This window comes from Elephas maximus, chromosome 22 (assembly GCF_024166365.1).
Source record: "Elephas maximus indicus isolate mEleMax1 chromosome 22, mEleMax1 primary haplotype, whole genome shotgun sequence".
Lineage (NCBI taxonomy): Eukaryota > Metazoa > Chordata > Mammalia > Proboscidea > Elephantidae > Elephas > Elephas maximus.
In genome coordinates, this window is record NC_064840.1 from 80,877,622 (window position 1) to 80,890,158 (window position 12,537).

Here is a 12,537-nt window from a genome sequence, read left to right on the forward strand (position 1 = left end):
GTGAGCTTCTTGGATCATGTGGACACTTGAGACTATGTTGGCATCTCCTGCCTGGAGGGTAGATGAGAGGGTGGAGGGGGTTAGAAGCTGGCGAAATGGACACGAAAAGAGAGAGTGGAGGGAGAGAGTGGGCTGTCTCATTAGGGGGAGAGTAATTGGGAGTGTGTAGGAAGGTTTTTTTTTAGGAAGGTGTATATGGGTTTTTGTGTGAGAGACTGACTTGATTTGTAAACTTTCACTTAAAGCACAATAAAAATTATATAAAAAAAAAGAATGACTAAGAATGTGAGTCATCTGACTTTTTGTAGCAGTAAGTGGGATACTTTGGGGGACATAAAAAGTCATAACAATCCATGTAATATTTGCCAACCTAAAAATACTCAATTTTGTACCTTGTTTAATTTTGCTATAGGCTCTTCAGCATCAACTGGAATCATTTCAGGCTCTCCGAATACAGACTTTGCAGAATGTTAGCATGGTATGTTTTAATGTCTACACAGGAAGGAAATATCCAAACTCACGATGTCATCCCACACTTCTGGACTGATCATCACTGGCCAGTTGATTAATCATTATAGATTCTTATCTATTAGAGGCCACAGCACATTCCAGGCTTAAAATCTATTTTGAGGAAACTATGTTCTCTCTGTTATGCTTGTATTTGGGTATGAGCAAAAAAGAAATAGAGCTTACTGATTTTTTTTAATACATCTTCAAAGTGCTACGAATATACAGTCTACAAAGAGGTACTCTTATTGTACAGCGTGCATAAGTCATAGAAAATCTAACTCAAAATGGCTTAAGGAAAAAATATAATTGATTGGCACAGGTAACCTAGGGATAGCTCACTTCAGGGTCAGGACTGACCTCATCAGGACCAAGTCTCACTCCACATCTTGGCTCTGCTCTCTACAGTAATAGATTCTCAGACTCTGTGTGGTGGCAAAAGGGATGCCAGAAGCTCTAGGCCTTTATCCTTCTAGGTTTAAGTCAGGCAGAGAAAAAGAGCATGTCTTTTTCTCTGAAGAGTTTATACTAAGGTCCTAGGCCAGACTCCTGTTGACCCAGATTGGGTTACATGCAATGCTTGAACCAGTCACTGCCCGAGGAATGCAATGTTCTGACTAATTAGCTCTGAGTCACATGCCCACCCCTGGAATGAGAAGTTGGGCCAGTGTCACCAAAGGTACATGAGCTTTATCCGGAAAAAGTAAGAAGTAGTGTTAACAGAAGGATAGAGGATAGACAGTGAGGGTACAGAACGCAACACTTAACACTAAAGACCTGGTATAAACTTCCCCCCAATGTCCTGTACCCAAAGTAATTGCAGAGAAATGTAAAGAGAAGATAACGTCCTCCCGAGGGTAACAGAATGGATTTTTTTGGATGACAGACATCAAAGGTCTCTGATTTACTCAGTCATTTAAAAAGTCAAACATCTTAAGTTATTTAGCTCACAAAGTTTTATTTTTACTAAATTATCTTTTTGATTTTATAATCATATATAGTAAAAGCATAATTTTCTTAAAGACTCCTTTCATGATAGAGACTACAATAATTAAAAGTCACTTTTTATATTCTACATGATGGGAAGGGATTTTTATGTGCAGGAAATTTAAAGGTACCTACTCTACTATTACTATTACTGTACACTCATAAATTTGTAAATCAAATTCTAACATTCTCAATTTATCTTTTGAAGGTACAGTCTGAAATCAGTGAAATATTGAACAAAAGCATTATTGAAGTAGAAAACCCACAATTTAGTTCAGAAAAAAATCTAGTATTCAGCACACGCATTGAAAAGGCTTTGGTATGTTATCCTGTACAAATTATTTGTATATTTAGGTACTACAAAAATGTTACTACAATCAGTTTATCTTCACCTTTACGTTCTCCCCTTCTTCACAGGAAGAATGGACTGTCAAAGACGAAAATAAGGAAATTCCTGTCCTGAAAATCCTAAAAGATGTGCGTTTACCTCAATACTTCTGCAATGTTCTCGATTCTCTTAGGAGAGTGTGTGAGGGGAATTTGATTTAGTTCAGATACCTAGGGATTCCCAAGTGAACTGAAGTAGAAGGTAGCTTTTGTAAGTTTTGTAAGTCCACTTTAGAGTTCTTTCTACTGTTAGGACTGACGAGCCCTGGGGTGAATTCCCTAGAACAGTTCCAGACCTAGTCACTGTACCTACACTAACAGAACTCACAGTTCCAGGATAGTGCCAGCCCTAGGATCATCCTGAAACTAGGAATGCAAGCCATGTTTGACAAACAGCTCAGAAGTGGTAATCATCTTTTTTTTTTTTTTTTGAAGTGTCCATTTGACCTATTAGAAACCCTGGTGGCATAGTGGTTAAATGTTATGGCTGCTAACCAAAAGGTCAGCAGTTCGAATCCACCAGGTACTCCTTGGAAACCCTACGGGACAGTTCTGCTCTATCCTATAGGGTCGCTATGAGTTGGAATGGACTCGAGGGCAGTTGGTTTGGTTTCTGGTTTATCTGACCTATTGCTTCTACCTTCCCCTTCTATGTATGACGGTCTCTTCAGAGGTGTTAAATTTCTATTTCTGAAGTTGAAATCCATGAACCCTCACACCCTAAGGAAATAAGTGCAATTTCTAAGCAAATTGTGCAGACCGGAGTTACAGATCTCAAAACAACTGTTGTTAAGTCTTCTGGAGAAAATGAATCATACTTGTTAGGCTTCTTTGCTATAGAATTGGATAAAATGCTCATTTTAGTTGTATAAATAAGTTCTTTACAAAAATCATCTTAAGTTGTTGGTCATGTGACAAATGAGAGTACATTTATAATGTGTTTTTATTGTTATTAGCCTATAGAAAATGAAGAGGAAATCCTTTCTATGGAGAAATTTCATCATTTTGAGGATTCCAGGTCTCTCTGTTCAATGGAAGAAAAATTCAGTAGTGATACTGTTCACAGTATCTCTCAAAGTATAAATATTCCATCTCAAATACATTTCAAGGACATACTAACTCTGAGAACATCAACAGATAATACAGCTTCAAACATAGTTATGAGCCCTTCAGGAAATTCTGACATGCTGAAGAATTATAATAACCTTTACAGTTTTCTACCTAACCCACCTCCAAATGGAACATCTCAAGCTGATACAATAATTTTGGAAGAACCCGCAATTACTGTGCCTTTTCTCAAGCATGGATTTTATGAAAATTTAGATGATATTTGCCACTCTATCAAACAAATGAAGGAAGAACTTCAAAAGTCACACGATAGAGAACTGGCACTCACAAATGAACTTCAAACTTTAAAAACTGATACAAATGTTCAAAGTAATGGTAGATGCGATCTGTCCCCCATTCACAAGGACAAAATTAATTTTACTAAGGAGGAAAATAACTTAAATGAGGATAAAAAATCCAAAAGGATTAAAGAATTAGAGGCATTAGTAAACAAATTACTCCCACTCAGAGAAACAGTGTCAAAAGTCCATGTGAATTTTTGTAGGAAATGTAAAAAATTATCTAAAAGTGAAATACACAGGGGAAAGAAGAATGAGAAAAATAATATGGAAATTCCTATCACTGGCAAGAGTATTACAGATTTAAAATTCCACTCCAGAGTTCCAAGAGATACACTGTCATTCCTTGACCACACAAAACATAAAATAAAAGACAAAGAAAGGCAATCATTTGTAGTAAAACAAGGATCAACAGTATTTGAAAACAAGAAAGCCTCCAAAGTCAATTCTGTGACTGAGCAGTGTGTGGCAAAAATTCAGTACTTACAGAATTACCTAAAAGAATCTGTGCAGATACAGAAAAAAGTAACAGAGCTAGAGAATGAAAATTTAGCCCTTAAGACCAAAATAAAAACTCTTGTCTCTACCACACAGTCTCTGATTCAGAAAATTGAAACATACGAAAAGCAACTTAAGGACCTGGTTGAAGACAAGAACACTGTTCAGTGCAGGTTAATTAAAACAGAAGAAGACAGCAAAGAGTGTCTTAAAGAATTGAAAAAAGTAATTAGTAAGTATAATGTCCTCCAAGGCCAAAATAAAACTCTGGAGGAAAAAAACAGTCAACTTTCTGTGGAGAAACAACAAATGATAGAAATGTTAGATCAGTTAAAACACAAAGAACACAAAGCTCAGAATGATTTTGCCGTTGTCAATAATGAAAACAATCGAATGACTGTAGAAATGGAATCTATGAAAACAAACGTTCTGCTGATACAAGATGAAAAAGAAATGTTAGAGGAAAAAAACCACCAGCTTCTAAAGGAAAAAAGCTCACTTGAAAAGGAACTGAAAGAAAACCAGCTAGAGATAATGCAACTAAAAGAGAAGGAAAGATTGGCAAAAACTGAACAAGAAACCCTTATCCAAATAATAGAAACATTTAAAAATGAAAAACTTGACCTTGAAGCAACATTACAAGAAGCTACCGCTGCTCGACAAATGATGGAGAGAGAAGTTGAGAATATTCAAACATACCAATCTACTGCAGAAGAAAATTTTCGGAAAGAAATAAAAAATGCAAAATCAGAAGCAAATATTTATAAGAACAGCTTGTCAGAAATGGGCAAGGAATGTGAAATGTTATCAAAAATGGTAATGGAAATTAAAACAGATAATCAGATTCTAAAAGAAGAGCTAAAGAAACATAGTCAAGAAAACTTAAAATTTGAAAACAGCATCAGTAGGCTTACTGAAGACAAAATACTTTTGGAAAACTACGTAAGAAGTATGCAAAACGAAAGGGATACCTTGGAATTTGAGATGCGAAATCTTCAACGAGATTATTTTAATTTAACTGATAAAATCTGTAGTCAGCACAATGACCTACCAAAAACGGTTTACATCTCAAGAAGGGAGAAATATCATTTTGACAACTCTGATACGTATGAAGAAACTTCCAGTCCTAGGTGCAGGACTTCGGCTCCTGATTTGAAAGGTATGTATATTGGGGTGGATTAGGAAAGAGATGTGTTTCAGATTCTTTTACCCTATGGAACACTAGCCAGAACACAGTAATAAGAAGGAAACTTTAAGATGAATACAATTTGGTTTTGTAAGGTTTGGATTCAACTTAGTATAAACCCCATTGCTGTCGAGTTGATTCCGACTTGAAGTGACCCTACAGGACAGAATAAACTGCCCCACAGGGTTTCCAAGGAGCGGCTGGTGGATTCAAACTGCCAACCTTTTGGTTAGCAGCCAAGCTCTTAACCACTGTGCCATCAGGGCTCCCAACTTAGTATATAATGGAATTATTTAGGAATTTTTCTCTTTAAAAAAATTAGTTATTTTATTCATATCTATATATATTATACATGTACAAAGCAATTTTGTGGGGGAACAGGCTTTTTTTTTTTCTAAAGTATAATTAACACTTCCACCTTTAAAATGTTTTTCCCCCACCCAGGAGCTCCAAGTAAACTATATCAATTGCTTCCTTCCAAGATATGTAAATAAATTCTAAAATCAATTTTTAAAAAATGTGTCCAAGTACTTTTTCCATAGGAAATAATTTTAAATTTACTTTTACATAGTATTATAATTACCTAATAGGTGATTAAAAGTAGACTAGTTTTTAAAATTAGAAATGGGACTTAGCTATATATTCTTTTATTATCAAAAACTGTGAAGAATCTGAAATTTTACCCTTCTTATAAGCTAACATGTGTTTAAAAACCCACAGCTTCCAAGTGGGTTTCTACTCACAACAACCCTATAGGACAGAGCAGAACTGCCCCATAGGGTTTCTCCAAGGCTATACCTTTACAGAAGCAGACCACTACATCTTTCTCCCGTGAGGCAGCTAGTCGGTTAGCAGCTGAGCACTTTAAGCACTGTGCCACCAGAGCTCCTTAGCTAATATGTTAGCCTGCTGCAATTTCATGGATTCTAGAAGAGGACACAAGACGTCTGGGTCAGAGAGAAAGGACAGTTTATTACACAGCAGTAGCAGTAGCGAAAGTGTCAGCATTTTTCGTGAGTTTCCTATAACCCAGGGGACCCAAAGCGGTCCAGACAACACCACAAACAGTGGGCTGCCTTATAGGAGAAGAACCCTAATGTGCAGTAGGCAGGCCTGCCCTTTGTTCCAAACCAAACCCAGTGCCGTCAAGTCGATTCCGACTCATAGTGACCCTATAGGACAGAGTAGAACTGCCCCATAGAGTTTCCAAGGAGCGCCTGGTGGATTTGAACTGCTAACGTTTTGGTTAGCAAACATAGCACTTCACCACTACACCACCAGTGTTTCCCTTTGCTTCAGAGAGAAATATTACCTTGTGTACTGGATAGTACCACGCCTGCTTTTGCTCCACGAGAGACTGTATCTTCCAAGGCTGTAAACAAACCCACCCTTTGCTCCAGGGGGAGACAAAGTGCCTCTGTTATTATTATTCCAAGACTGTTAGTTATACAAACATCCTGGATGAGTTTTGCCAAATGGTCTGTCTGTATTTATTGAGGTGATCATATGGTTTTTCTCCTTTAATCTGTTAATATGGCAAATGACACTGATTAATTTTGAAATATAATACCAACCTTGCATTCTCAGGATAAACTCTGATAGGTCATGTTGTATTACCTTTAAATATATACTCCTGGACTTGATTTCATAATATTTTAAGGATTTCTACATCTATGTTGAGAAGGGTATTGGTTTGTAGTCTTATTTCCTTTTAATGTCTTTGGTTTTGGTATCAGGATAAAACTGACCTAATAAAATATGTTGGGAAGAATTCCCTTCTCTAGCTTCTGAAAGGATTAGTTGAGGATGAGTATTCTTGATATTATTTCTTCCTTATTTAATAGAATTCACCACAGGGCCTGGAGTTTTCTCTATGGGAAGGTTGTATATTGCAAAATCAATTTCATTAGTAGGTACAGAACTATTCTTATTTTCTATTTCTTCTTGAGTCTGTTTTGGTAATTTGTGACTTTTGAGGAACTGGTACATTTCATCTAAATTCCCAAATGCCCAGAGGACCTGTAGTGATGTCCGCTCTATAATTTCTGATATTGGTTATTTGGGGTTTCTCTTTTTTTACTGAACAGTAATCTAGCTAGAGTTTTATCAATTTTATTGCTCTATTCAAAGATCAGCTTGTTTCATTGATTTGTTTCTATTGTTCTCCTGTTTTCTATTCCATTGATTTCTGCTCATATTTTTATAATTTTTTTCCTTCTTATTTCAGTTTCTTAAGGTGGAGGCTTAGGTCACTGGTTTTGAACCTCTATTCTTCTCTAATACATACATTTAAAGCTATAATTTTCCTCCTAAGCACTGCTGTAGCTGCATTCCACAAATTTTGATACATTGTATTTTCATTTTGATTCAGTTGAAAATATTTTCTCTTTTCCTTATGACTTATTGACCCAGTAGAATATTTGAAAGTGTGTTTTTTAATTTCCAAATATTTGTATATTTTCAGATATTTGTTATTAATTTCTAATTTAATTTCTGTTGTGGTTAGAGAACATACTCTGTATAATTTCAGTGTTTTTAAATTTATCAAGACTTATTTTATTGCCCAGAATATGGTTTATCTTGGTTAACGTTCCATGTGCACTTGAAAAGAAGGTACACTCTGCTGTTGTGAAGATATTCTGCTAGTGGTGGTAGAGTGTTCTGCAAATGTCAACGAGGCATCGGTGACCGACAGTGCTGTTCAAGTCTTCCATGTCCTTACTGATCTTCTGTCTGCTCGTCCTAACAATCCCTGATAGAGGAAAGGAGAAGTTGCCAACTGTACTTGTGGATTTCTTCTGTCTGTTTTTGTTTCATGTGTTTTAAACCTCTGCTACTGTGTCCATACACGTTTAGGACTATTATGTTCCCTTGATGAACTGATCCCTTTGTATTATGAAATGACTCTCTTTAGCCCTAGTGATATTCCTTGCTCTAAAGTTTTGCACTGATATTAATATAGGCACTCAGGTTATCTTTAGGTTTTACATAATGTATCTTTTTGGATCCTTTTGCTTTTAATGTGTTTTCATATTTAAAATGGGTTTATTTCAGACAGTGTATAGTTGGGCCTTTCCTTTTTATCAAATGTGACAATCTCTGCCTTTAAATTGCGGTGCTTATCTGACAGGGATCAAAATAGAGGGTCCCAGACAGAGCTGGAGAAAAATGTAGAATAAATTCTAACTCAAAAAGAAACACCAGACTTGCTTGCCTGATAGAGACTGGAGAAACCCTGAGAGTATGGCCCCTGGACACCCTTTGAGCTCAGTAATAAGGTCACTCCTGAGGTTCACTCATCAGCCAAAGACTGAACAGGCCAAAACAAGACTAAAGGGGTACACCAGCCCTGGAGCAGACACTGGAAGGCAGGAGAGAACAGGATAGGTGGTAGTAGGGAGCCCAGGGTTGAGAAGGGAGAGTGTTGACATGTCATGGGGTTATTAGCCAATGTCACAGAACAATATGTGTACTAACCGTTTGATGAGAAACTAGTTTGTCCTGTAAACTTTCATCTAAAGTACAGTTAAAAAAAATAATTGCAGTGCTTAGCTATTTATATTTAATGTAATTATCAATATGATTTAATGTAATTAACGTCTTGCTATTTGATTTCTATTTGTGCTATCTTTTTGTTGTTGTTTTGGGGTTTTTTTGTTTGTTTTTCCTGCCTTCTTTAGGATTCACTGAGTACTTTTTAGAATTCCATTTCATCTCCTTTGGCTTGTTAGCCATACCTCTTTCTTTATTCTTTCTGTTTTCTTTAAAGATTCTGTAGGGTTATCTATACATCTTTAACATACTACAGTTTAGTTTCAAAGGATGCTATGCCAATTCATATATAACGTAGGAATCTGACAACAACATATTTCTACGTCCCCCTTCTTTGTGCTATTGTTGTTTAGGCTTTACTTCTACCTATGTTATAAATCCCATGACACATTTTTAGTATTTTTATTTAAAAAAAATAAACTATCCCTTAAAGAAGTTAGACTATGAAGGAAAAAGCATTTTATTTTTAACTACACATTTATCCTTTCCGGCATTCTTTAAGAAGATCCAAGTTTCCATCGGGTATATTTTTTATCCTGCTTAAAACTTCCCTTAACACCTCTTGTAGTGCAGGCCTCAGCTTTTCTTTGTCTGCAAAAGTCTTTATTTTGCCTTAATTTTTGAACAGTACATTTCACTGTACATAGGATTCTGGGTTAATAGCTTCTTTCAGTCCTCTGAAGATGTCATTCATTTTCTTCTGACTTACGTAGTTTCTGATGAGAACTCTTTGTTTTTGTACATAATGTGCCTTTTTTCTCTAGCCGGCACAAGATTTTTATCTTTATCACTGGTTTCCTATAATTTTATTATGATGTGTCCTGGTGTGACTTTTCTTTTGTGTTTAATCCACTTGGTGTTCTTTAGGCATCTTGTATTTTGTAGTACAATTTTCATCGAATTTGGAAATTTTCAGCCATTCTTTATTTAAATATTTTTCTGTCACGTTTTTCTGAGGCTCCAATTATACATGTGTATGTTAGACCACTTGATACTGTCTGCTTCCATAAAGACCGCAGCCAAGAAGACTCTGTGGAGAAGTTCTACTCAGTAACATATGGGGTCCCCATGACCCTGGGACACCTCGATGGCAGCTAACACCACCAACAGGATATGTAGTGTACACTGCTGTGAAAAAGCACATTAATGAAGATTAAATGCTACTAATGAAAATAAACAATTACTTAGATTTTAATAAACTCTAGACATATAAAGCTCTTATCTCAAAAGTATGCATATATTTATAAGGCTTCTTTAGTAACATTTATCAACATATAATTATATAACTTTTTATCAGTTACGTGTACCTAATAGAGCCATTCCTACTCTGAAGAGAAATGGATGTCGCTTTGAGTCACATTATATTCTTGTATTCTTGATACATCTTTTTGTAAGGTTTTCATTCCTACTATCTTTGGATTTAAAAAAGAAAAAAAAGGAGTTTTAAGTATTCTTTTAGAAAAAAAAAAAAAAGCTAGTTATGAGGTTTAATCACCCTAGGGTAATGGGGATGGCCAGGCACAGAACACTCAACACTGGAGAGATGAGACCAACAGCAGCTTATTAGTCACACATACCCACTGCCCAGGGGATGAGGAGGCAGCACACCGTGCAGGGCCACACAGGGGCTGCACTTGGGAAAAGAGCAAACAAGCAGGGGCTATAGGAGGCAGACTTTGGAGGTGAAGAGGATGGGGTGACCACCTGTTCCCATGGGAGGATGTGACTGGCTTGTCTGAATAATCCCATAGGCTGGCAGGGAAACCTACTGCTCAGAGACAAGCAGGAGCTGGGCCTGGTCTCCCTGATGAGGAAGGTGGTTTGGCTGGGAGACCTCATCTATGGGAGCCCTGTACAGATGGAAATTTGAGTGAGGCCATTCAAGGCCCTCCTGGTTTCTCCAGTGGTCAAGGCAGTACATAATATTGGGCCTTAATTTTAGGCCTCAATAAATAATTTCAGATACCACATAAGGCATGAAAAAAAAATACTAAAAATTCTCTCTACCGTATGCTGAAAAACCAAACCTGTTGCCGTTGAGTCAATTCCAACTCATAGCGACCCTATAGGACAGAGCAGAGCTGCTCCATAGGGTTTCCAAGGAACAGCTGGTGGATTCGAACTGCCGACATTTTGGTTAGCAGCTGAGCTCTTAAGCACTGCGCCACCAGGGCTCCCTACTGTCTGCAATTCCTTTAAAGGCCAGATGTATATATGACTTGACATAGTTCCTCCCACTGGAGGAAAAATGCACCCATAAGAAGAGTCCTACAAGAGTCTCTATGCATTCTTATTTCCAGCTCTCCAAAGCCTGGAGTAGCAGAGGGATAAATTACATTACCAGAAGGACAAGGGGTACCAGCAAACATCATGGATCAAAAATAACTTTCCCAATACATTATGTTAAATATTTCGACAGAACGAGGACTATTGATAGAGACCTCACTATGAATTACGGTACTGTATTTAAGTCACATTATATCTTCTAAGAACAGATATTTTCTTAGAGACATAGAGTAAGTGAGGTGGAGATACTGTGGGAACTAAAGGGTAAGACCTGGGTGGGATGGCCCAGGAGAGGCAGCTTTGGATAGCTAGATATCAACACACACACACACAAAAAAAAAAAACCCACTGCCGTCGAGTCAATTCCGACTCATAGCGACCCTACAGGACAGAGTAGAACTTCCCCATAAAGTTTCCAAGGAACACCTGGCAGATTTGAACTGCCAACCTCTTGGTTAACAGCTGTAGCACTTAACCACTATGCCACCAGGGTTTCCAAAGATAGTGACGTGGTGGTGTTGTTAGGTGCTGTTGAGTCGGTTCCAACTCATAGCGGCCCTATGCACAACAGAACGAAATATTCCCCAGTCCTGCACCATCCTCACAATGGTTGTTATGCTTGAGCCCATTGTTGCAGCCACTGTGTCAATCCACCTCGTTGAGGGTCTTCCTCTTTTCTGCTGCCCCTGTACTCTGCCAAGCATGATGTCCTTCTCCAGGGACTGATCCCTCCTGACAACACGTCCAAAGTATGTAAGACACAGTCTCCCCATACTCGCTTCTAAGGAACATTCTGGTTGTACTTCTTCCAAGATAGCAACATGAGAGGACACCAAAAACAAACTTCATCCGTCTTGCAACTTTGTAATACCAACAAGTACGTTCCCTCTTCACCCCAACTCATCTTGTGGCTGCCATTGGCTAATATGATCTGATGTTTTATACAGGCATAAACAGAATTACTACGTAATGCATGTATACATAATTCTGGGCAATATGAGTGGATTCGAGCTTTATCTTCAATGTTGCAAATGCTTTAATAGGCTATGACACTTGGATAGCTACCAATCCAATTTTCAAACACTTCCAAGAAGACACAGCAAGTTGAAAATTTTCTATGCACCCTCTACTTCTCCAGTCCCACCCTGCATTCCTACCCTCCAACTTGCAATTTCTTTTTAACAATAAAGTTTTCAAACGATAGACAACATTTCAAGATTTCACAAAATTTCTGAACATTATATTCTGCTCAGAAAAGCAATTAAACCAGTTGCCATGAAATTGATTCTGACTCAGGGCAATCACAGATCTAAGCAGAGATCAGCAATGACATGTTAAATCATTAATACTATTTATTCATTAAGTAAAAAAAAAAATTAGCAGTACTAAATTAAAACAAGGAAGAGGCTAGAGTTAAAAGATGAAATTTGATTTAAATGTTTGAGCTATTTGTAACACATCTTTTTTTTTTTTTTTTTTTTAATAATTAGCACTTGATAATGAAATTACTGGTATGTAGGGTCTGGAGAGCTATTTGTTTTCCAGGTTTAATAGGACTGTACCGAAGCAGTCTTGTAGTTCTTCATATTTAGTGCCCTAAAATTGGAAAATAAGTACATATTTAATTTTATAGGTGTAGGCAATACAGCTGTACATCCTTATAAAAACTTGCATCAAGCAAAATCTCATCAAATTACATATAAAACTTCACTTTATGAAGGTCAGATA

At 37.1% G+C, this 12,537-nt stretch overlaps 2 protein-coding genes across 10 annotated transcripts in view; one reads left to right on the plus strand and one right to left on the minus strand.

Moving 5' to 3' along the window:
- The window catches only part of CCDC110 (coiled-coil domain containing 110), a 41,695-nt gene that overhangs the window by 9,355 nt on the left and 19,803 nt on the right, over positions 1-12,537 (plus strand). For 2 of the 5 annotated variants that reach the window (XM_049866245.1, XM_049866242.1), the window contains exons 4-7: positions 413-478; positions 1,703-1,813; positions 1,912-1,971; positions 2,838-4,944. In XM_049866245.1, the coding sequence (XP_049722202.1) occupies positions 413-478; positions 1,703-1,813; positions 1,912-1,971; positions 2,838-4,944 (2,344 nt within the window). Of the gene's footprint in view, positions 1-412; positions 479-1,702; positions 1,814-1,911; positions 1,972-2,837; positions 4,945-5,415; positions 7,253-7,538; positions 9,421-12,537 lie in introns of those variants that run through there. The other 3 variants (XM_049866244.1, XM_049866246.1, XM_049866243.1) reach the window with 3 other exon arrangements.
- Positions 9,461-12,537, minus strand: part of C22H4orf47 (chromosome 22 C4orf47 homolog) — a 30,878-nt gene continuing 27,801 nt past the window's right edge. For 3 of the 5 annotated variants that reach the window (XM_049866261.1, XM_049866259.1, XM_049866260.1), the window contains exon 8: positions 12,152-12,405. In XM_049866261.1, the coding sequence (XP_049722218.1) occupies positions 12,357-12,405 (49 nt within the window). In that variant the 3' untranslated portion in view covers positions 12,152-12,356. Of the gene's footprint in view, positions 9,649-12,144; positions 12,406-12,537 lie in introns of those variants that run through there. The other 2 variants (XM_049866262.1, XM_049866264.1) reach the window with 2 other exon arrangements.